The sequence below is a fragment of the Crotalus tigris genome, unplaced genomic scaffold (genome assembly GCF_016545835.1).
Source record: "Crotalus tigris isolate CLP2741 ecotype Arizona unplaced genomic scaffold, ASM1654583v1 scf7180000018938.1368258, whole genome shotgun sequence".
Taxonomy (NCBI): domain Eukaryota; kingdom Metazoa; phylum Chordata; class Lepidosauria; order Squamata; family Viperidae; genus Crotalus; species Crotalus tigris.
Genome location: NW_024097283.1, coordinates 573,929 through 598,874, shown reverse-complemented (window position 1 = coordinate 598,874; position 24,946 = coordinate 573,929). Strand labels below are relative to the sequence as shown.

At 35.4% G+C, this 24,946-nt stretch overlaps 1 protein-coding gene across 2 annotated transcripts in view; it reads left to right on the top strand.

Annotated features, from left to right (window-relative positions):
* The window catches only part of EDEM3 (ER degradation enhancing alpha-mannosidase like protein 3), a 43,203-nt gene that overhangs the window by 6,480 nt on the left and 11,777 nt on the right, over window positions 1-24,946 (top strand). For both annotated transcript variants that reach the window (XM_039357608.1, XM_039357609.1), the window contains exons 3-18: window positions 192-292; window positions 1,174-1,213; window positions 1,910-2,022; window positions 2,459-2,612; window positions 3,197-3,331; window positions 8,435-8,540; window positions 8,807-8,904; window positions 13,709-13,834; window positions 14,701-14,784; window positions 15,774-15,857; window positions 16,698-16,822; window positions 17,406-17,571; window positions 17,858-18,012; window positions 19,247-19,400; window positions 19,668-19,862; window positions 22,326-22,491. In XM_039357608.1, the coding sequence (XP_039213542.1) occupies window positions 192-292; window positions 1,174-1,213; window positions 1,910-2,022; window positions 2,459-2,612; window positions 3,197-3,331; window positions 8,435-8,540; window positions 8,807-8,904; window positions 13,709-13,834; window positions 14,701-14,784; window positions 15,774-15,857; window positions 16,698-16,822; window positions 17,406-17,571; window positions 17,858-18,012; window positions 19,247-19,400; window positions 19,668-19,862; window positions 22,326-22,491 (2,002 nt within the window). The remainder of the gene's footprint in view (window positions 1-191; window positions 293-1,173; window positions 1,214-1,909; window positions 2,023-2,458; window positions 2,613-3,196; window positions 3,332-8,434; window positions 8,541-8,806; window positions 8,905-13,708; window positions 13,835-14,700; window positions 14,785-15,773; window positions 15,858-16,697; window positions 16,823-17,405; window positions 17,572-17,857; window positions 18,013-19,246; window positions 19,401-19,667; window positions 19,863-22,325; window positions 22,492-24,946) is intronic.

Genomic DNA, 24,946 nt, shown 5'->3' with positions numbered 1-24,946 from the left:
AGACTTATGTACCATTTGGAACTTTCTGCATTGTTTAATTTTGTAAAAGCATACTCTCATGAATATATTTTATTACCTGCATTTGTAAGAGTAAACGGTGAAACTTGATCTAACTGCTATTATACCATGCATTTCAGCTTCACTAGATTATTATTCTGTTTTGTTTTTCATTTCCTTTTTTTTCCCAACAGGAACATGCTTACCCAGCTGATGAGCTCATGCCTTTAACTTGCCGTGGAAGAATTCGGGGTCAAGAACCAAGTCGTGGAGATGTGGATGATGCTTTGGGAAAGTTAGTATTTTGAAGTAATTATTTGAAGATTCAGTATTTAGTTTTAACTGAAAATCTGTGGATCCATTATTACAAATTCAATAAAACTGAATCTAAATTCTGAATAAATATCCATAAAAAGAACAGTAATATTTACCAAAATGGAGAAAAACAAAAATAATATGTGACTAGTAATTCAGTAATAGATGATGATTATATTTCTTCAAATTATTTTTAGTTTGTGCATTATCTGGAGAATCTTGTGACATGAAACAGTTAAACTAATTAAATAAATATTAATTTAAAATATCGTATTTTCCGGCGTATAAGACGACTCGGCGTATAAGACGACGCCCAACTTCGGCGCCGATTTCCGCGCTTTAGAAAGTCGTCTTATATGCCGGAAAATATGGTATTACCACAGTTGGGACAGGAACTTCTATCGCAAAGTGATATGATTGTTAAATGATTCTTACCCAATTTTATGATCTTTTTTTGCTGTGATTGTTAAGTGAATTTCACTTCTCCCATTGACATTGCTTGTTAGGGAAGGTAGCAAATGATGATCACATGACTCTGGGAATGCTACAACCATTGGAAATAGGTGTTGATTGCCATGGCAGACGGCATAGAACTTTCTTGAGCTGACAAACTGCTGAAGTCATTCAATGTTTTTATGAATTGCCAATGCATATTTTAATATATAGTCTGTTTTCAGAAGTCTTCAAAGGTTCTTGAAAGCATTGTATGTCTTAAGCAGTTCACCAACTTGAGGAAGGAGAACACCGTCCACTATTTTTAGTAATAGGCAGCCTGTTACAAGTTCTTACATGAACATTTAATAATAAATTATCTATTGCATCTTAAATCCTATTTTTAATCTCTTCTCCTTTCTCACCCAGGTTTTCACTGACACTAATAGATACTTTGGACACTCTTGTGGTAGGTTTGATTTCCTCTATCGTGTATTAAATCTAAATTCTCATTTTACAATATTGAGTAGAACTTAATAATTGTCCTTAACAAAATACTTGATTTACTTAAATTATGACCTACTTTTAGAAGATGGATTAGTAATATAAAGTAGCATACACAGTGCTCTCTCCTCCCAATTTCCTCACAGCAACAACCCAGTGGAGTACATAGGTTGGGCTGAGAGATTGTGATTAATCCCTATTTATCCCATGAGCTTTTGAAAGTGAACAAACACCTGGTTCTCCTGCTTCTAGATTAGCACCTTTACCACTATACCATACTGATCCTTCCTCATTACATACTCATTTTAGTGTGGTACGTTTATTTGTTTTAATTTTAATTAACTTTTTTTGCTATTAGTTTGCTTTTGGGAAACCCAGAAGTGGATTGACAGATTGCTTGCATGTAATGAGATTCCAGATTTCTTCAGTATGCATTGCTCAATTATACCTCCTTCACCTTTTTTGAGACAGGATAAATTAAACAAACCTGACAACCATTCTTCAGAGTTTGCCTCTGTAATAGGATTTTTAGCTTGTTGCTGACCAAAAATGACAGAATCTGATATTCTTTATTTTTTATTTAAAATGAAACTTCAAGTTTCTCCTTAACAAAGCCTAGCTTCTTAAGAGATAGTCAGCTTGTTTACTCTTTGTTTTGCAGGTGTTAAATAAAACTAAAGAGTTTGAAGATGCTGTTAAAAAAGTAATTAGAGATGTTAATTTAGACAACGACATTGTGGTATCAGTGTTTGAAACAAACATCAGAGTGCTTGGGTAAGTTTTATTCTGGGGAAAAAAGCATCAGATTTGTAAATCTCCCAATGATAATCTACATATGTTTTGTGATCTGAAGTTAAATACACTTACGCTTTTAAGCATAACAGCATTCATAGTTCATAGTTTGTAAAGCTGTTCTTGTTTGAAAACTGCATTTTCTGTATTATTGTCAAAAGGGTTTACCCATCTTCATTTATATACACTTTTTAGAAATAAATAGTATTTAAACGTTCTATAAACTATTTTCAGTTTTTCAGCACTTGTGGTATGCTTAAGGCTAGTATCACTGTAATTACTAAACATTATTAGAGATTGGAAGCAATTTGGAGAATTACATTCTCTTCTCCTCTGCTTCCCCACTCTTTGGTTCTCTTCTGGTTCAACATTCACTAAGCTAATAAACTTCCTGGCTTCTTCCTTTCATTTTATCTAGAGGTCTTTTAGGTGGGCACTCAGTAGCAATCATGCTGAAAGAGAAGGGTGAAGTCATGCAGTGGTACAATGGAGAACTTCTGCACATGGCAAAACAGTTAGGCTACAAACTTTTGCCAGCTTTTAACACCACAAGTGGTCTCCCATATCCAAGAGTAAGTAAACTGTGAGCTAAGACTAATGTATGTCACATGTTATTTGTTCTTCTAGTATGATAAAATTACATGTTGAGTCAGAGAGAGTTATTAGTGATATTGGTGAAAACATCTGATTTTCATAACTCTTAGAGTCTTACCTTTTCAGCTAATAGCATGGTTTATGAAGATATTTATGTATTTATCAATGGGCTTTACTACATTTTCAAATGCCATGACCTTAAAAAAGCCACATGTTTTGATTTATGAAATTGAGGACTCTTCTCTCCATAGTAGATGATATGCTCAGAGACAGCTTCATTTAAAGTTAAAGCACTACTAACTTTAGCATTGGAATTTAAACCCATATACTAAGTCAGTTTGCATAGGTTTGCCATACACAGAGGCTGTTGAACACTATTTTTTATGGTGCTGCACATTCTTTGCTGTAACTTACTTAATTCTTCCAGTTTTTCGCAATATAGTACAAACTTAATTTCTACTTATTGTTTCTTGTTTGAAAAAACAAATCTATTTTATTTTCCTAAGTTTTTAAGAAATGACATTATCACAATAACAGAGATCGGCATTTGTTTTTCTTCTAGATTAATTTAAAATTTGGTCTAAGAAGTCCAGAAGCCCGGACAGGAACAGAGACTGAAACTTGTACAGCTTGTGCGGGAACATTGATCTTAGAGTTTGCTGCTCTAAGTCGTTTCACAGGGGCATCAATATTTGAGGTTTGCTTAATGATAAGTGATTTTTGTTTAACTGCCAACTTTTGATGTTTTTATTGTAAATTACCTGATAGTATTAATTTCAGCTGTGTTCTGTTGTTGAACTGGTCACTGAATCTCTCATATCAGAAATTGCTTTTCTGTTTATATTTTGAGGTACTGCTTAAAATATCTATCAGCGTTCTGTCCCAGGACCTGAAGGCTATGCTGTGTTTGGGACAGCGAGACTCTTTGTGTCATAATGCTGCAGTGTTTTATCTTTACATTTTTAAATTGATTTTGATTGTTGTGAGCAACCCAGAGATGTTGGAGTTGGTCAGTATAATTGTTTAATAAATAAAAATCATTATAAAATATGTCAACATAGAATACCCCCTGTGTAATAATATAATATTGTATTAAATTTTGTATTACTACAAATATTCAAAAGAGTAATTTACAACAACATAAGCAGACATTTGATATTCCCTCAATAAATTAAGTAGTTCATTAGGAATTTTATTTGTGTCTGGTGCCTTACCATTGGACACTTGTAACTATGGGCCATGTCTGTTCTATAACTCTTTAGTATTTCTTGTGTATAAGGAAAGCATACTGATTTTGTCTTTATATGATTATTATTTTTGAATTGTTCAGTGTGTCCTTCAACACAAATCTTTTTGGGATAAGTACTTTAATTAAACTTGCCTCTTTGACATTAATACTTTATAGTCTGTTGTACACTCTACACAGAAAGATTTTGACTGACCAGATTGCATCTCAAGTTCAATTTTGTATAACAGTCAATTTGATTTTGAAGCTGCTTACGTAGTGACATCTAGAATGAAGTCTGCATTTATATTAGGGATTGTCAATAAACAAAGAGTTATTTCCTTCAATTAATTTCTGTATCATTAATGTATCAGTCCAATTCTCCCTTTAATTACAGATATTCCTATTTCTACAATAACTATATTCTGCTCATCCATTGGAAGTACCTCATCTTTTTTTGAAGTTATATTGCAATGTGCCATAGAGAATATTGCATCAAAATCAATGTATACATAAACCTACCATTTCGATTTTAATGAGCAACATTATTCAAACTAGTTTTTAGAAACTTTACAGATAGAAGTGGAGTCAGCAGTTAATCCTTTATTACAAAGTTAAACAAGTTCTGTCCATTTGAAACTTGGCCATGCTGCTTGAGATTGTTGGAAATTGAATTTTAATATATGGTATTCTAAATTACCAAACATCTGTTACTTGATGCAAAAAAGAATGTGGAGTTTTTAAATTAGTGGACTACTTTTGTTTATTAAAAATCATATTTTCATTTTTATGGCATTCATAAGTATTCTTCTAGAATACTTGGTATATAATATTGTTCCCTGATTTTTTTTATTGTGTCTAATGAAAAAAGAAAATTATAACAAATGTTTGATTTGAGGGATTTATTTTGACAGACTTTGGATTTGTATTTAATGTACAGTGTTTATTGGATCCGAATTCTTTTGTTTGAATTTCAGGCAATATGAGGCTTTGCTCAAATGCTGGTTCAAGTCTGAATCAGTCTGAACAGTATTTGTTCCATGCCCTTAAAATAAGCATTTGCTATTATATTAGTGAGGAGGTTTTTTGATATATCAATATGTTTGAGGGTCTGAAAAATGCCATTTCGTATTTATTTATTATTTTTTTAAAACAAATTTTATTGGTTTTTTAATTTCTTAAAACAAAATATTCAGGACACACCGTGGTGCTGGGATAATCAAACATCCTAGAACAAAACATATATACATAGTACAATCAATACATCAAATATTCCCTCTCTTTTTCCCTCAAATAGCATAGTGTATTTAAAATATCCAATTCTAGCTTAAATTTATTCAACCTGAACCTGTTTTTAAGCTTTATAAATTTCCAATATCGTAATCAAATTAACTTTAAATAAAGATATTTTCAATTCAGATATCCCTTCCAAATATGTTCTACTTTATTAATGTTATCAAAATTTTATTTATTTCTTCTTCCACTGATCTCCCCTGTTTAAAGTAAAATATTAATCTATCCTATACCTATCTAATCCATCAATTAATCAATCTCTCTAAGCTAACAAGATAATATCAGACCTTAAATCATTTCAGTCCATTAAACAAAATTCAAATCTCATCCAGTTAATTATCATAATTGATAACATCCATATCATCAAAGAATCACATCATCTTATTAAATTTCAATTAATTAATTCAATTCAAATCTAAAACATTTCAATTTTCTTCATTCCATTACATAACAATTTTCATACAAATGAACCTAACATTCTAAAAAAAACATTCTTAATATTCTAGATTACTTTTAATCCATTATATAAAAATATCTCATTTTTAAACAAAAATATTGATCTATCCTAGAGATATCTAAATGTATATATCTATCTATTCTATACATGTCTAATCCACCAGTTAATCAAACTTTTTAATCTGACAGAATAGTATCAGACCTTAAATCATTTCAATCCATTGAGCAAGATTCAAATTTCATCCAGGTAGTTGTCATAGCTAAACATCCATGTTATAAAACAAACAAGTCATCTTATTTAATTAACATTCAATTAATTATTATTTTAATCCAAATCTAAAACATCTCTTTATTTCAAACATAATCTTAATCCTTACATCAGTCCATAGTTCTAGGTTGCCTTTAATCCAATATATGAAATTTTAAATTTCATTTTTCAATCTTATTCTAGGTTTCCTCTTATGCCAGGCAGATTTCCATAGCAAAGCTTCCCTTCCAGGTGATGAATCTCTTTTTGTTGCTTGTAGTGTCATTTGATTCGATGGAAACCATCTTGGTCTCTGCATTGGCCCTCTGTTTCCCTTGTCCATAAAGCCTTGTTGCTTGGGAAGTTCAAAACTCAGTCTTTGCTTTTCCAGGTCTTGCTAATAGAGCAAGGTAAAATTCTCTTTATTCTCAGTTAAGTCCTCTTCTTGTATAATCTGTTTTGTAGAGTAGTCAAGTGTAATCTGAGAGTAAGTTTTAAGGTTTAAAGTAGGAGTTCTGGCTCTTAATTCTGTCGTAAACTCTTTTATTGTAGTACATATTTCTTCTTTAGCCTCATAGATCTTTTCCAGTATAAGTCTACAGTTTAAATGTGATTGAGGCTTCTCCATTTTAGCAATAGTTGAAGAAAAATCCTTTTTTCTTTTTCTTTTCTTTTCTTTTTTAGTGAAGGCTACAATTGAACATTATCCACTCCCACAGATCACACAGCTGGCTCAAATTATCTTTTCTCTTGATAAATAGTTTGAAGGCCAAAACCATCTCATCTCCAAATAGTCAACAATTCCAATATTAACTTTTGACCAGTAGATGTCCTCAAGTAAGCTAAAAAGACTTCTTCAAACGCCATTTTTTCTTTTTTTCTATTTTTTAAAGGAAGAATGGAAAAAGAAATACTCTACCAATAAAATACCGCTCCAAAAAAAAAACAAAAAAACAATTTTTTCTGTACCTCAACGTGAATAGAGATATATAGTCTTTAAAGAAGTTTTAATCTGTCCTTTTATAAAACGCCTTTGTTCCCACACATACAAAAGCAGCTTTTTTCAGACGGGGAAGTAATTCCAACGAAGCTTTTACAGGCAAAAACAACATAGGTTGAAGAGAGGAACAAAAGGGGTCTCACCCGGATCATCTGCAGTGGGTCTGTTACGCTTAGATGTCAGTGTGACTTTTGGCTGGTGCAGCAGGGTGGTCGGCCATCTTGCAGGCCAATCTTTACTCCGTCGGCCCTAAGGAGATAGCTGGAGATACGGGGGAAGCTGCCGCCCTCCCCTATCTACCAGCCATCCTCCTCCTTGGTGGTTGCCCCTCCAGGGCGACTTTTGACCCCCTAGGGGGTCTACTGGCGAAGGAAACTCCGGACAGCGTGGAGACGAGTCTCCAGACACGACCGGCATCACCGCGTTCTGGAACCGGAAGCTATTTCGTATTTAATAGGCATTTAGCTTTAATAGACACCTCTATCCTTAAGTTGAGATGTCTTACAAAATGATATTAATTCTTCTTCTATCCCCAAAATGGGGAAAACAGACTTTGGAAATATATCTCATCTACAAAACAGCTGTCTAAATTAGACAGTGTTTTTTTTTAAGTCCTAATTCAGAAATTCACATGTTTGCCATCTGTTGGTATGAGTCCAGCATAGAGTTATCCTTCCAGTGTTGTATGATAATTCTTATGGAATATTTCTCATGTATAGTTAGATTTTAAATGGCTGGGGCTTACAGCCAAATAGGTAATTTGCATTCTTAGCATCTGTGATCAATCTAAAGTTATATTAATGATCTCTGTGCATCCAGACTGCAGCAATAGTATGACAAATCGAAACATTATGTCAGAATCCAATTATATTTCATCTTTAGTTATCAAATATAGAAAACCCCAATTCTGCCTTCTCTGGATTCTGCCATAAGAGGGAGAGAAGGGGGAGAACAAAGGGGCTTTATGGCCCTCATTTCCTTCAGTATACTTCTAAGGAACTGAATGTGTATTGCAACTTCAAAGAGTTTGAATGTGGTTAGCACCAAAAGGCCTCAACATAACAAAGGAGGCTATTTACCTTTCATGTAGTTTATCTGAAGTCTCCATCCAGACGGAAGAGAGGAAAAAAGGGGTGGGATTGTGATGCCTGAAACTGTCACTGGAAGAGGGGGGTGATTGGGTGGGACTACTGGGGAATCCCTTAAAACCTCGAATGGGAGAGCTTGAACCCCAAGTCCTGTCTAGAACGCCTGCAACCATTTTCTCTTAATAAAGGATCCCTGTTGGAAGAATTATTCCAAGAGTTCTGTCTTCTTAAGATGCAAAGTGGGGTGGGTCCTTACACATTATATAAGTTATTTCCAATTTTTATGATGTATCTTTGGCAGCCTCGCAGTGCATCCAATTTTTTTAAAGCCTTTTCTCTGAGATGTCCATTATATACAAAATAGAATTTATAGTTGTGTAAATTTAAAAGTAGAACCACTGAATAAATTTATTGCTTGCATCAATTTTCTGACTGCTTCATTGCATGTAAAGCAGTATTTAATTAGAAAATGTCAATTTTATTTTCTATAGGAATATGCCCGGAAGGCACTTGATTTCCTTTGGGAGAAAAGGCAACGTAGCAGCAATTTAGTGGGAGTTACTATTAACATTCATACAGGGGACTGGGTCCGTAAAGGTATGAAGTTATGTTCCTTCTTAAGTACAGATAAGAATGAGATTAGAGGTTGGACGTGTTTTATGTAGAGGACTTAAACTATATATCAGAAAATTGTGTCTTATTTTAGACTAAAAAAATATTGCATTATGCTTATTGTCATCCCATAGCCCTTTTTATTTGTTTCTTGGTTGCACTTAAATGTTTTTATAGTAATAAGAATTTACTTTATGGAACTGAAAACTAGTTACGAAATTAATTGTGTCAACATTTTTATCTTATTCTAGATAGCGGAGTTGGAGCAGGAATAGATTCATATTATGAGTATTTATTAAAGGCCTATGTCTTGCTTGGAGATGACAGTTTTTTAGAAAGATTTAACACCGTAAGTACAGATGGTATTTCTCTCTTCTTGAACTACAGAGCTTTGTACTATGCTCCTGATGTATTATGTTAGATATTGTGGATCTGTTCTTCTATAATTAGTGTGTTATTACAATGTCAGAAATAATTGTACGATGTTTCTCACACTCCAGCACAAGTTGTCAATTTTATTTGGCATAAAATTCATCTATTTCAAAATATTGGTATATCTGTAATAAATATAGTCAAATTAATAATAGAACTCATGTTAATGTTGCCTATTAATGAGGGCATCATCCACATTTAGGATTCTAAAGTGTTGGAAGTAAAACATATAAGGAACGGTTGCTGGAATTGGGTATCTCTAGTTTAACGAAAAGAAGGATGAGGAGGGACATGATAGCAGTGTCCCAATATCTCAGGGACTGCCACAAAGAAGAGGGAGTCAAGCTATTCTCCAAAGCTCCTGAAGGCAGGACAAGAAGCAATGGATGGAAACTAATCAAGGAGAGAAGCAACCTAGAACTAAGGAGAAACTTCCTGATAGTTAGAACAATTAATCAGTAGAACAACCTGCCTCCAGAAGTGGTGAATGCTCCAACACTGGAAGTTTTTAAGAAGGGACTGGACAGCCATTTGTATGAAATGGTATAGGGTTTCCTGCCTGAGCAGGGGGTTGGACTAGATGCCTCCAAGATCCCTTCCAACTTTTTTTTATTATTACTATTATTATTACGGATCATCGCACAGTCAGCCAGATGTTCAGACTGGATTTGGCATTTTGTCTACCTATCGAGTCCTTACCCAGGACCTGGGATAGGCAGATGTGGATGTTTGATGGTATTACAGATATCGTCGCAGGATGGAAGCAGTTCCTAGTAAGGCTGCCTTTTGCAATTGACTAATAGCGAATTTGTCAATGCCAATGGTGTTCAAATGGTGCTCCAGCTGTTTTGGGATTGCACCCAAGGAGCCTATTACTATTGGTACTACCCTTGCTTTATTATTATTATTATTATTATTATTATTATGGATCATCGCATAGTCAGCCAGATGTTCAGACTGGATTTGGCATTTTGTCTACCTATCGAGTCCTTACCCAGAACCTGGGATAGGCAGATGTGGATGTTTGATGATATTACAGGTATCGTCACAGGATGGAAGCAGTTCCTAGCAAGGCCGCAACTGACTAATAGCGAATTTGTCAATGCCAGTGGTGTTCAAATGATGCTCCAGTTGTTTTGGGATTGCACCCAAGGAGCCTATCACTATTGCTACTACCCTTGCTTGCTTTTGCCACAGTCTTTCTATTTCTATTTGTAGGTCTTTGTATTTTGTTATCTTCTCCAGTTCTTTCTCTTCTATTCTGCTGTATCCAGGCACTGCCACGTCCACTATCCAGACTTTTTTGTCTTTCTTATCGACAATTGTTAAGTCTGGGGTGTTATGTTGCAGGTGCTTGTCTGTTTGAATTCTGAAGTCCCAGAGCAGTTCAATTTTATCATTTTCTATGACTTTCTCTATTTTATGATTTACAGGCAAATGATATTTTTTGCAGATCTTCCAATGCACTATTGTTGCTACTTTGTCATGCCGCTGCTTGTAGTCAGTCTGTGCAATCTTCTTGCAGCAGCTTACCAGGTGGTCCACTGTTTCTTCAGCTTCTTTGCATAGGCGGCACTTACTGTCTGTTGCTGTCTTCTCAATTTTGACTTTATATGTATTTGTCCTTAAGGCTTGGTCTTATGCAGCCAGAATTAGTCCCTCGGTCTCTTTCTTCAATTTTCCTGCTCTTAGCCATTGCCAGGTCTTGTTATTATCTGCTTTCCCAACTATTTTTTTAATGTATTGGCCATGTAGTGCTTTGTTTTCCCATGCCTTTATTCTGTTCTTCATTTGGTCTTTCTTGTAGGCCAGTTTGGTCTCTCCAGTAGTCAGTAAGCCTTCCTGATATACTAATTTAAGTGCATCTTCATCATTGTTCTTCAGATATTCTTCCAAAACCATTTTTTCTTCTTCAACCATCTGATGTACTTGTAGCATTCCACGCCCACCTATTTGCCTTGGTAGATAAAGTCTATCAATATCACTGCGTGGATGAAGGGCATGATTCATTGTCATTATTTTTCTGGTCTGCCTATCCATTGTTTTTAGTTCTGCTTGAGTCCAGTCCACTATTCCAGCTGTGTACCTAATGACTGGGATGGCCCAGGTGTTGATTGCCTTTATGGTATTTCCTCCATTGAGTTTGGACTTTAAGATCTTCGTCACTCTCTTGATGTATTCACCTCTAATCTTTTTCTTGACTTCAGTGTGCTTGATGTTGTCAGCTTGAAGGATACCCAAGTATTTGTAGTAATCTTCCTCATCCAGACTCTTAATGTTATTTTCGTGGGGCATCTTGATTCCTTCAGTTTTCACTATTTGTCCTTGTTTGATAGCAAGTGTGGCACATTTGTCCAAGCCAAACTCCATTACAATATCTTGGCTATATATACGGACAGTGTTGAGCAGCGATTCTATTTCAGATGATATTTTTCCATACAGCTTCAGATCATCCATGTAAAGGAGGTGGGATAGTCTGGCAGATGTTTTTGATGTTTGATAGCCATGTCCTGAGTGATTCAGTATTGTTGACAGAGGAAACAGTGCAATAACAAATAGTAATGGTGATAATGAATCTCCTTGAAATATTCCTCTCTTGATATTAACCTCTCCCAGCCTCTCACCATTGATCTGCAACTGTGTCTTCCATTGTGCCATCGATCTTTGCACAAATTTTCTGATGTTTCTACTGACTCCTGTTATTTCTAGGCACTTTATTATCCATCATGTGGCAGAGAGTCAAATGCCTTTTTGTAGTCAATCCATGCCACATTCAGGTTGGTCTTCCTTTCTTGCAGTTTTCCAAGATCATTTTGTCTATTAGGAGTTGATCTTTTGTTCCTCTGCTATTGGGGCGGTTTCCTTTCTGCTCAGGTGGAAAGAGATTGTTTTCAACTAGATGCTGTTGTACTGCATCAGCTACCACACCAGTTAGTAATTTGAAAGTTGTTGGTAAGCAGGTAATTGGCCTGTAGTTACCTGGTGTTGCCCCTTTTGCTGGATTTTTCATTATTAGGTAGGTTTTCCCAGTTGTTAGCCACTTTTCAATGTCTCCTCCTTGTAGTATATTGTTGAACTGCTTGGCAATGAGTGGGTGTATAACAGTTAGATGTTTCAACCAAAACCCATGCAGTTCATCTTCACCTGGTGCTGACCAATTTTTGATTTTCTTTGCTCTTTTTTCTACCATTTTTGTTGTTATTACTAGTTCTTTCATTTCAACTTCTGTTTTATTTGCATCCACCTCTTTTAACCAAGCCGCATCCTTGTTGTATTTCTTTGGGTTATCCCATATCTGCTTCCAGAACTGCACTGTTTCTTCCTTGTCAGGTACTGACTGATTCCTTGCAGTTTCTCCATTGATGGATTGGTAGAAACGTTTCTGATTGGATTGAAATTGGAGGTTCTGCCTATAGTTTGCAATTCGAGCTTCATATCTACTGATTTTCCTGGCTATAGCTGTTATTTGTTGCTTTATTATTTCCAGTGCTTCCTTGATCTTCCTTGTTTCTAAGTGGTATTTCTTGATTAGGTATTCTTTGGTCTTCTTGTTCTTCAGCTTCTTTTCTTTCATCTGTTCTAGCTTGCTTGCATGTGATCTTAACTTGCTGATCTTATTTTCTAGTCTAACCTTCCATTTTTCTGGTGCACTGTTTGTTTGTTTTTCTTCTTTGTTGATTTTGCATCCCAGGTATTCAGTTATAACTGCAGCTGTGCTGTACATTAGTTGGTTTGTTTCTTGCAGTGAATTGGTGCTTATACTTGCTATTGCAGTATTTGCATCTTTTAATGATTATTATTATTATTATTATTTATGGATCAAAATATTTGTTAATGTTTATATGTTGTTGGATTTAGAGGTCTGTCTATCATGCTGACAAAAAAGAAATATTTGGCAGCTAAAATGTTCGCTACAACTCATCTTGAATGTAGCATATTCTGTCCTGAAGCAAGTTTATGCCAGTGCTATGTATCCAAGACTAGTGCTTTATTTTGATTAAAATACAGTTGAGGAAAATACAGATAGTCCTCGACTTACAAGCACAGTTGCGACCAGAATTTCCATTGCTAAGTAAGGCAGTTGTTAAGTGAATCATGCCTCATTTTACAACATTTTTTGCTACAGTTGTTAAGCAAATCACGCAATTATTAATTTTGCTTCCCTGACTGACTTTCTTTTTGGAAGCTGTTGCAAATGGTGATCACGTGACCCTGGGACTCTGCAACTGTCATCAGTAGATGCCAGTTGCCATGCAACAAATCTTGATTACGTGACCATGGGGATATGGTGACACTTCTAAGTGTAAGGACTCATAAGTCATTTTTTTCATTGCCATTATAAATTCATATGGTTACTAAATGGATGTAAGTCGAGGACTACCTGTAATAGGGGAAAGAAAAACTGGTCTTGGGGACAGAAGGTAATGCTTCAGTTGCACATTCTCCTTATCCATGGAACTTGGATTAGTTGAATATTTCATTTTAATTAAGACAATAACAAAGTATGTAAATCTTATTTCTGGGTATATTAATTATGTCTTTAGGTGGTTAAAGAGTGGCTGATTTCTTTTTTTAAATAAAAACCATAGATGGCTGATATTTGGCTTGCAGCCTTTAAACCTAAGCATTATTGTCAGTGTGCTCATCTGCTTTAAATCAACTTTTGCAAACAGGTTCAGTATTCAAAGTGAATAAACACATCAAATTTTGATATTTTCTAGCATTATGATGCCATAATGAGATACATCAGCCAGCCACCTCTCTTGCTTGATGTGCATATACACAAGCCAATGCTCAATGCTCGCACGTGGATGGATTCGCTACTAGCATTTTTTCCTGGATTGCAGGTAAGTTTTGCATGTGCAAAAACATTTTCATCCAATGATATACTGAGTTTCTTAGCCACTCAATTCCAAAGCATCTCTAGATGGCTTCACAAGGTAGAAGAGCAACAATGTATAAGAAACAACCAATGTTCAGGAGACAACATAATCTCTAATCACATCCCCCTCAATTATATTAGTCCTCAAATAATAGGATGAATTTTCACAGCGTTCTTTATCTAGCCACAGGGACATCTTTCTCCCTAAATTCTAAATTTGTTAGTCATTAAGAATGTGTGTAAAATTATTAGATGCTCCACATTTATCTTGTACTTGTTAACACTGTATTTCTTAAGCAATTTCAACTGATGCACCAGCATTTTTTAAAATAGTTTGTGTTTATTATAAACGATAATTTTATAGACAGGCTACTTTATATTTTTAAAAGAGATTGCCACAAAGGATGTGCAAATTTGAAATGCCCCATTTTGACTTTTTCAAATCTGAAATGCTGTCAAAATGTTCAAAACAACCTATATCAAATACAAAAAATTGTGGCAAACCCAAAACAATATTTCAAACTTGTTACAGACTAATTTGAATTTAAAATGGATCAAATTTGATACTTTTTGTATTTTACTAACTGCTACATTTTCCAAGCAAAATGTTTGTTTTTAATTATAGGACATAAATAGTGATGTCACTATTTCACTTTTACTGAATAATTTACCTTTTTAAAATAAATGTAAAATTAATTCTGTTTCCATTAGATTATTGTTAACTTGCAGTCTCACTCGTTGTTTTGCTGTATTCCCTGTGCTGTGAATTGGAAAAGAATGTATTATTTTATTTAAAAATAATGTGCTGTACCTTTTTTGCTTGGATTCTAGGTATTGAAAGGTGATATTCGACCTGCTATAGAAACTCATGAAATGCTTTATCAGGTGATAAAAAAGCATAATTTCCTTCCTGAGGTAAGGCAATGACCATGTCTTATGAATTCACTTAGGGAGTATAAATATGAAGTATAAATTTCACATATTAGGAGAAAATACTAAAATAGTGAGTCCATGAGTATCAAGAATGTTTAACAGTGTTCACTTAGTACTTTTAGTCAATTTTTATTCTTTGAAATTTTGCATTAATAATCTTGTCAGTTTTCAAAGGTCCAATCATACATTGTCTCTCCTAAATAAGCTTTGAATTTTGACTAAATAAATGAATCCTTAAAAGAACATGCATGGATATATGTGAAAATAAATTATATTTACACAATATAATATTTAATAGGATATTTGGTTATTTTGCTTTGTTTATTTCTAAAAGATTTATTCATTTCATTTAACCACTGATTGTCTTATTTTGAAGTTGAAAATAGAATATTTGGACAGCCTCCCATAAATATTTTTTTTAAAAAACCTTCAAATAACAAATGATCATGAATGATAAGAGTAAGCTTATTCAATGACCAAAATCAGTCTTATTCTTACATCTTGTGGATTTGCTGTGTATTTATAGCATTTAAATTAGAAGAGATTTTTGAATGAAAATGAATCAAATGTGTTACTCTGTCCATAAATGAATTGTCCATCTTAATTGCTGTAGATGTTGAAAATGTCTTTTGAGTCTCTTTTGCTATGTTGTACCATATCATTCTGGCACATTCTGTTTCATTCATTTGAGAGTTTATAATCCAGTAGAAGCAGACTTAAGACAGAGGTCATCATTGTAGCACCTGCAGCACTACCTGGTAACATCTGTTGATCAATTTTTAAAAAGAAATTTAGCGATCAAAGTTTTAAAAGACAGCCCAAGTTTCAGAAGATTTCTGTTTCTTTGCAAGGCAATATAGGAAATTTGGGGTATTTGAATGTTTTAATTTAATTTTTTCCAGTATGCTAGAAGTTATTCCTCCAAAGAAGAATAATTCAGTATTTTTATCTTTCCTCTTTATCTCATTCAGGCATTCACAACAGACTTCCGAGTTCATTGGGCTCAGCATCCTTTACGGCCAGAATTTGCAGAAAGCACATATTTCTTGTATAAAGTAAGTTCTTCAGATTCAAGATACGTTACATTCTAGAAAATAACAGGAAAGCCATTAAAAATGAAACCCAGATATATGCAGTATCTTCTCTTTGCAGAACTCATTTTGCCTCATGTTATCGAGCAAAGCTGCTTGGTTGTTCAAGTCTGACTGATGAAAATATTTTTGTGAAATTTGTTATGCTGAGAGATGGCGGTAACTTTAATTTAGATGGTTCAGAAAAAAAGCTTATTTGGAGATTATGGGTTGTGCTAGATAAGTGCAATTGCTACACTAGAAAACAGAACCTTTCTTAATTTTATTGGATACTAAGACAACAGGAGGAATAGTTATATTTATTTCAGTATAACTTAAGCACTAGGGTGATTGTTTTGATGGAAGTTCTGGATTTCTGGAATCCTTAAGTTTAGCTTACATAGATAGCAGATTATGATTTTGAGTCTCAGAGAGTTAAAACATTTGTAATTTGTGACCAGCACAATATTTAAATAAAATTTAAATTGATTTGACTGAATGCAGAAAATAATTCTGGAGTATATTTTCAATTTTTGTTAGAAGACTAAAACTATTTTTTAAAACCTTATAGGAATTAAGATAATTAGCATGCAGTTCTATTGAGATATTGTCATATTTCACAACAAAAATATTTTTATTTGGAATTTACTTTAAAGGTACAGAAGCAGCCTCTAAGTATGGTCTTTAACAGGCTAAAATTCCTAATGAGTTTTAGAACTTTATGACTTCATATTAAGACCTTAAAATGCCTCAGAGATCGAATATCAGACAGTTAAGGTTTTAATCAAGATAATATGTTAATCCAAATTATTTCCCTGAAAATAGGCTACTGGAGATCCCTATTATCTAGAAGTAGGAAAAACTCTAATTGAAAACTTAAATAAATATGCCCGGGTACCTTGTGGATTTGCTGCTATGAAGGATGTTCGCACTGGAAGCCATGAGGACAGGTAACTAAATTTTTCAAAAATCTTGAGACAAAAGTCTGTAAAATTTGCTTAAAAATTTTGAAGTTCGTTTGCTGGTAAAGAACATTGGGGAAAATAGAAATGGACGCTAATTGGATTTTTTTCTTTTTAATGTTACTATTTTATTATTTAACCTTATGTCCAATAACATTCAATTATTATCTTAGGAAAATATTTGTGTAGAGGTACCTCCAAGATAGCTAATGAAAAATTTAAAATAAAAACAATTAAGACTTTATAATAGAAACTGGAAAAATAAGTCCGTAGTTAGAGTCCATAGCACCGAGAGAGGAAAGACATGTGCAATTCTGTAAACACTTTTACAGGCTGGAAATTTTTTTGCACTATATACTTTGTTTAAATATATACATTACTTGATTATATACCATATATTTATGCAATTTTGAAATTGTAGATAAATTAGCCTAGATGAGAAAGCTGTCATTAGTAATTGTTCTTCAGCGACTTTATTTAAAGAAAGATTTGTTAGAACTGTAGGAAAATGAGAACCTCAAAAAGAAGTAATATATATGCAAATACGTTTCCTCCTTTTTCTTTTTTGTAGGATGGATTCTTTCTTCCTAGCTGAAATGTTTAAATATTTATACCTGCTGTTTGCTGATAAAGAAGACCTGACTTTTGATATTGAAGACTACGTTTTTACCACAGAGGCTCATTTGCTACCTCTTTGGCTGTCTACTACAAACCAAACAGCCCTGGTAAAAAATATTGTGAGTTTTGCGTTGAAAATCTTTCAGTCTAATTAAATTAATCATTTTCTCTTAAGTATTCTTTCTATTCTTACAGTGTGCAGAGAATATGCAGAATATGATTAGGAATATGATTATGAAATTTGGAAATAAAATCTTGATCAATTGGAAGAAGAGTCTGCTTCTGTCTACATATCATTCTTATGTATTTGGATGGTTTATTTTCTAAAATAATGTGATGGTTTATAGGCATTAAAATGTAGCTCTAAACTTAGCAGTATGTGTGCATGTCTTTTTTTCCCTACAGACTGCAGAATACATGGAGTTGGATGATAGTAATTTTGATTGGACTTGTCCTAACACCCAAATCCTGTTTCCCAATGATCCAATGTATGCTCAGAGTATACGGGAACCCCTGAAAAATGTGGTGGACAAGAGCTGCCCTAGGAGTATTTCAAGACTGTAAGAGTTGTTCCTATTTTCCATTTTCTGGAGTTTTAAAGAAATGTAGAAAAATTATTATGTTAATACACGTGTTTGTTTTGCTAAATTAAGTCCTGCTATTAATATTTTATTACTCATTTTTGCTGGGCTACCAAATTGTATAAATGTAATTATATAAATATAATTACCACATGGAAGTTGATTCCCTAAGATCTAATTTTCACACGCATAATTTTTATTGAAGTATTTTGCCAAATCCCTATAATTTCTTTAATACATAACCCCTTGAAGTATATGCACAAATTAACTACTCAACGGAGTGAGAAGTAGAAAGAAACCAGCAAATTAAAAGAGCTAAAAAAGAAACAGTTTTGGAACAATTTATAATTGTTGTGCCCATTGGTTTTCCCTCCGTGCCCACTGGTGCTGCTGTTAGGGAAGGAGACATAAGAAAATGACGTTGTACGTCTTTTGTATAGTTGGGCTTCTGACAGTTTGCTAGCCATCTGCCATGTGATTAGGAAATGTGCTCAGGTCTTCCTTGGCATGTCTTTTCCATTGTATTTGCAGGTGGCAATAGGAATTTAGAGAATCAAGTCCATGCATATGGACATTTGCAGGCATGTCATGCCCCCTGCAGGGTTGAAAAAGCTGTACTTTCATTCCTTTGAAGAAGGAGCCAGCACCATAACAAGGAATGGTGGGACAAGTGCAAACTTTGTTTATATAATACAGGGGTGTCAAAACTGCCGGCCCACGGGCCGGATGCATCATGCCAAAACCCCGTCCACCCCATTGCTGGCAATGGAAAAAAAATTGCAATACGTCGCGACATGTCACGTGATGTTGCGAGTCTGACACCCCTGATAAAATAGCACCAAAATAAGTAGAAAATGAGATTTTAAAGCTGTCTGGAAGATGCTAAAAGTTTGTGAAGTACTTTTTAAACCTGTCAGCTTCTGTGAAGGGGTGGTGTTTTTTGTTTTGGGGGGGATTTGGGGTGCTTTTAAATTAAGATTGACATAGTCTTGTAAACATTTTTGGTAGTCATTTTCTTGCCTTCTTTCTAGGGTTGAGACATGATTAACTCAAGATCACCTGCTCAGGAAACTTTTAACTAGTTTACTACTCAGATACTCATTAATGGAAATCCACGATACTCTCAAGGCATGCTCATCTGCTTTATATTGGGACACAATCCATTCATATCTTAAAAATGTTGACAGTGCTTGCTTTGCTTGCTTTTTTTCAGGGAAGACGGTTTAGGCAGCGGACCAAAGCCTCCACTGAGAGCCAGGGATTTCATGGCCAGTAATCCTGAACATTTAGAGATACTGAAAAAGATGGGAGTCAGCTTGATTCATCTCAAAGATGGACGAGTACAATTGGTGCAGCATGCTATCCAAGTAAGGCTTCACTTTGCCTTAACCCACAGAATGATCTTCTTTTCATTTATGTAATCATGTCTTATAAAGCCCTTTTTGAAATGCTTGCTCTAATTTCTGTGAAATATTTGGACAATACATACTATTGTCATGCTATTTACAATAGAGATAATAGGGATATTATAATCCACTTAGCCATGCTTGCAAACATATTTTAGTTATTTTGGATTTAGTAGAAGGCTCTAGGAAATGTTAACTAAAATATTAACTTTTTTTTATTTTTATCAGGCAGCAAGTTCACTGGATGCTGAAGATGGTTTACGGTTCATGCAAGAAATGATTGAGTTATCCAGTCAACAACAAAAAGAGCAGCAGCTACCTCCACGTGCAGTTCAAATTATTTCTCATCCATTTTTTGGCCGGGTAGTTTTGACAGCAGGACCTGCACAGTTTGGAATGGATCTGTCTAAGCACCAATCTGGGGTATGTGTTGTCTTTGAAAATATCTTATATTTTGTGGTGTGTGTAAGTGCAAAAAGTGGAGTTATTGACATGTACTCGGAATATTTTAAGAGTTTGCTACAAAGTGTTTCATTTAGAAAAGAGACTAACTTGTATAAAAGGGGTCCATATAATATATCCATTTTTTTCAATAACTAGCAAGTAATCAATGCAAAAAGGACATTTTATTTATTTATTTATTTGGAAATCACCTGACTTCAAAAAGACTCTGAGAAGCTTACAGTTCACACAGAAAACCCCCAAACAATAAAAAGTGCCTCCAGAAAAGTTGAATGACCAAATATGTCGTAAACCAATTAAAAAATTAACAAAGGCTTGGCATCTATTCAAACCTCATGGGATTTTTGACAACTTAGAAACAGCTTTAAGGTGGGAGTCATATGGGAGATGCAACTACCCTGAGAGAGGAGGCACACTTCCCAGGTCTCAATAGATCACATTCTTTAATTGATGATCACTAATCTTACTGGGCAGGCAAAAACTATTGAAGATAGACAGTCTCTTGGATAACTGGGCCCCCATTAGTATTGTAGGTGATAATCAGGACGCTGAATTGTAACCGGAAGCAAAGTGCAAGTAGTACAGCTCATGAAGCAGAGGTGACACCTGTTTGTAACATGATATGCCCACCATCCAAATTAGTGAGATAATTGAGGCCCCCCCATAAGATTCTTCTTTCCACATTATACAAATATTAAACAAAATTATTTGAATTAGTATAAGCAAAATATGGCGCATCTATAAGGAATCCCAAAATTTGGAAAATAGTATCATAAAAAAGGTTTGTCCAAGCTAATTGAAATACTTGTCTCTGTTAAGGAATACCACGTGCAAGAACATTTTCTCTCTTTTTTTTGGCATTGTTCTCCCTCTTCTCCGCTGGCAAATTCTTAGAGATACCATTTGGAATCTCATTTGCTGTTGTTAGCAGTGTGCAAACTATTTCAAGCTTGCAATGGGATATTGAAATCCCTTTGTTTTCAGTTTGGGACACCTGTGAAGACAGAACAACACATTTTGAACTTGAAACAATTTCCACAGTTCTGTTGTTAATCAAACACATTTGATTGATATGCAATATAATAAATGCTCCATATATGTAGGAGTATTTGTCTTTTTGATTTAATTTGATTAGAGGGAAACTTTGAATCTTATCTTGATTTTATAGTATAGAATCAGAGGAATGGGTTACAGTCCCAGTTGAATAACTGCTTGGCAACAATCTTGTCTATGTTTGGCTTTGCAATTCCAGAGATGAGATTGTACTAAGAATATCTTCATTGTAGCACTGAAGCACATAGAAAATTCAATCCAGTTTACATTATAAATGCTAAAAAAAAATGTTTTCAACTTCAACAAGTGGTTCAGTGACTAACTGCAGCAAGATATATAACTTGAATGCACATACTTAATTTAAAATCTAGCATGCAACTTTTTTTGTTGGAATAGTTGGACTATGGACTTGTCTTATATGCTTTCCTATTAAGTCTTGTGAAAACTAAAATTAGAGGTTAATTTTGGGGTCATCTGATTCAAACCTTTGCATTCTAAATCACCAGATGCTGCAAAGGGGTTAGGACCAAATTTTATCCATATGCTCCTTGCCTTTTGGCTTTGTATTTTTTTAATATAAAGATGTAAATTGCATTTATGTTGTACTTTCTCAGTTATGTGTTGTTAACTAATGTGTAGCATGGGATGGAAGCTATTTCAATGCAAGAGTGTTTTTTTCCAAAATAATATCATGTTCAGCTGTATTTAGCAGAGGTGAACATCTTGCTGTTAAGCTACAAATTCCAATATCTTGCACCACTGCCCATATTGGCTGAAAGTCCAACATATGGGGGCTACAGTCTGTTCATATTTTATACTAAACGTAGTGGATATATTCAGCAAATAGTTATAACTGTGCCTTCCATATCTTCTAATCTTACTTATGCTGAATATGATTATCTCAGTTCCATAATGAGCTCGACCAGTGTTAATATATCACAAGAATATTTTTGTTGGTTATTTGAAATTCATGTAAGAACTCACTAATTTGGACCAGCACTACAAGATTAACACTAATAGGTACTAAATTTAAAATATTTAAAATATTTTATACCCCTTTTTGTTATATGATAATAAAGCAGTTTCAAAATGTTCCTAAGGTTGATATAATTATTCTTATTTAATATAAGAATCTTATTGTTATTTAGCATAACAAATATAAACGAAGAAAAACATTTGCATTAAATGTCTGAGTTAAAATTACTAGCTATGTTCCAGTGCAATTTAAGTTAATTGATTTCAGTGGATTTATACATATTGAATTTTGTGTTAGACTTGATAGATACATTTGCTAGGAAGCTGTTCTTATGTTTTGCTGGTAGAATGCAAATGTTCTACAGACTTGAATAAAGCTTTTAATCTCTTCCACAGACAAGAGGATTTGTTGCAGTCAGTAAACCATATAATGGATGCGCTGAGATTACCAATCCGGAAGAACTGCAGGAAAAAATTGCTCTGATGCAAAGAGGGCAGTGCATGTTTGCTGAAAAGGCACGGAACGTCCAAAAAGCTGGAGCCATAGGTGGCATTGTTATTGGTAAATTATTCAAAGTTATGCAAAGATACTGTAATTCGATGTATATTTTCTGAATTCTTACAGGCAGGTATGAAACTTGCACTCTAGGATACTATCTGAATGGGTTATACAGGTAATCCCTGTGTTACGAGCATTCCCTTAGTGAATGTTCAAAGTTACGTGATAAGCTAGTGTTATAAGCTAGGGTTATGCCCCCTAGTGTTTATGAAAAAGTCCCAAAATTACAAATGTTGCCACACCACGGCAGTTGTTCACCCTTACAAATGACTGCAGGGGCACTGCAACATTCACCCTGGCTAATCAACAAAGATGATTAGGGGACTGGAGGCTAAAACATATAAGGAACGGTTGCTGGAATTGGATATGTCTAGTTTAACAAAGAGAAGGACGAGGGGGGACATGATAGCTGTGTTCCAATATCTCAGGCGCTGCCACAAAGAAGAGGGAGTCAAGCTATTTTCCAAAGTGACTGAAGGCAGGACAAGAAGCAACGGATGGAAACTAATCAAGGAGAGAAGCAACCTAGAACTAAGGAGAAACTTCCTGACAGAACAATTAATCAGTGGAACAGCCTGCCTCCAGAAGCGGTGAATGCTCCAACACTGGAAGTTTTTAAGAAGAAACTGGACAGCCATTTGTCCAAAATGATATAGGGTTTCCTGCCTGAGCAGGGGGTTGGACTAGATGACCTCCAAGGTCCCTTTCAACTTTATCATTATTATTATTATTACCTCCCTCCCCCTGCCCTGGGTCTCCCTAGGCCAGTGGTTCTCAACCTTTTTAATGCCGCGACCCCCAACCGGTCGTAAGTCGAGGACTACTCAACCGGTCGTAAGTCGAGGACTACTCAACTGGTGCAGCACCATTTGCAGAATGGGACTTTTGGCAGGCTCAGCAGGGCAGAGACAGCCTGGACAATTCCTATTGGCTTTTGAAAGCCAATAGAATTAGACTCTATTCAAGAGAGTCTGCTCTATTGGCTTTCAAAAGCCAATAGAATAAAAGGGAGTAGCACAGCTAAGGAAAAGGGGAAAAAAATGGCGGACTGTGTTGTTTGGCGACCCCCGTGAAATGGTCGTTCGACCCCAAATGGGGTCCCGACCCACAGGTTGAGAACCACTGCCCTAGGCACTAGGCCTTGAATACTCACCTTGCGAAAATCGAGATCCTTTGCTTTCTTGGCTGCTCCATGTCTTCAGTGCATTCACAGAGAATGGAGGCCTAACGTAATGCAAGATCATACAAGATCAGTGGTGCAAGGTCTTGCATGATCTCACGGTACTTTAGGCCTCTGTTCTCTGCAACAGAGAATGGAACTGAAGCTGGGGGTGGCTTCCGCATGCCTCTGGAATCCCGATCTGCGTGTTGGAGGCCTTTTCTGGACTACTGCCGCTCAGAAAGGAGGCTGGGGGATGCTTCCGCCGACCTCCGGATTCTCAATCTGGGCATCAGGCCAGCGGCATTGGACCGCTGCCACCTGGAAAAGAGGCGGGGGGATGCTTCCGCAGACTTCTGGAGGTCTGTTCTGGGCCCAGAACAGAGGCCGTGAGTGGTGGCCACATGCTTCCAGAGATCTGTTCTGGGCCTTGCAGGCCTCCTCCTGCTTTTGCTGGGAGCAGAGAAAGAAGCAGTGAGGCTGGATAGTAGACAGTTCTTCACAAGGTAAGATAATCCTCACAGGAGTGGGCGGGGGAGCAATTATGAGGATCCCAGGGGAGGGAGCATGAGATATCTCAGTGGGGGGGGCTTGGGTGGTCTGAAGCAGATGGTCTAATCCATCATTAGGCCTCTCGTGGCCTTTTCCCACCCTGAGATATCTCATGTTCACTTAATGAGCCACTCATTCGCCCAAGCATTAAATTAGCGAATGCGTGGGCGAAAGTTGGGAGTGAATCACATTCAAGGTATGAGATTCACTCCTATGAATCCTTGAGTTACGAATGGAAGGAGCAGGCTTGAGGACTACCTGTATAGTAACCCAATGTATTTAACATTGAAACAGATAGGACTCCTTGAACAACTTAGCTAGTAGTTCAGTGCCTTAAGATTGTGTTGGTATCTGAACTGTATGCCAAGACCACCAGGTGGATTTGGCAAAGAAAGCCAAATGGCAAGTTGGCATAGAGGCAAAAAAGTAGACATAAGAAGGGCAGTCCAAACAGTTGCCTAGGTTCATTCTGGTGACTTCTGCTAGCTTAGTGAATGTTGGCATTTCTTTTTTTAGAATGGGATATTTCATATTGTACTGCTTTGTACTCCATTTCTAAGCATGTATTATGATTTGGGTGGTGGGATGGAAGCTGTAGAGAAACTGAGGTTAAACTCTCACATTATTTTAGGCCTTGTTGCTTAGAGATGCATGCAGATATACGTATATGTGTGTTTAAAGTATATCAGTAGAAGTTCTTTATTCCTGTCACTGTAACTTTTACTTGTGCTTCTGGGATTTGGATTC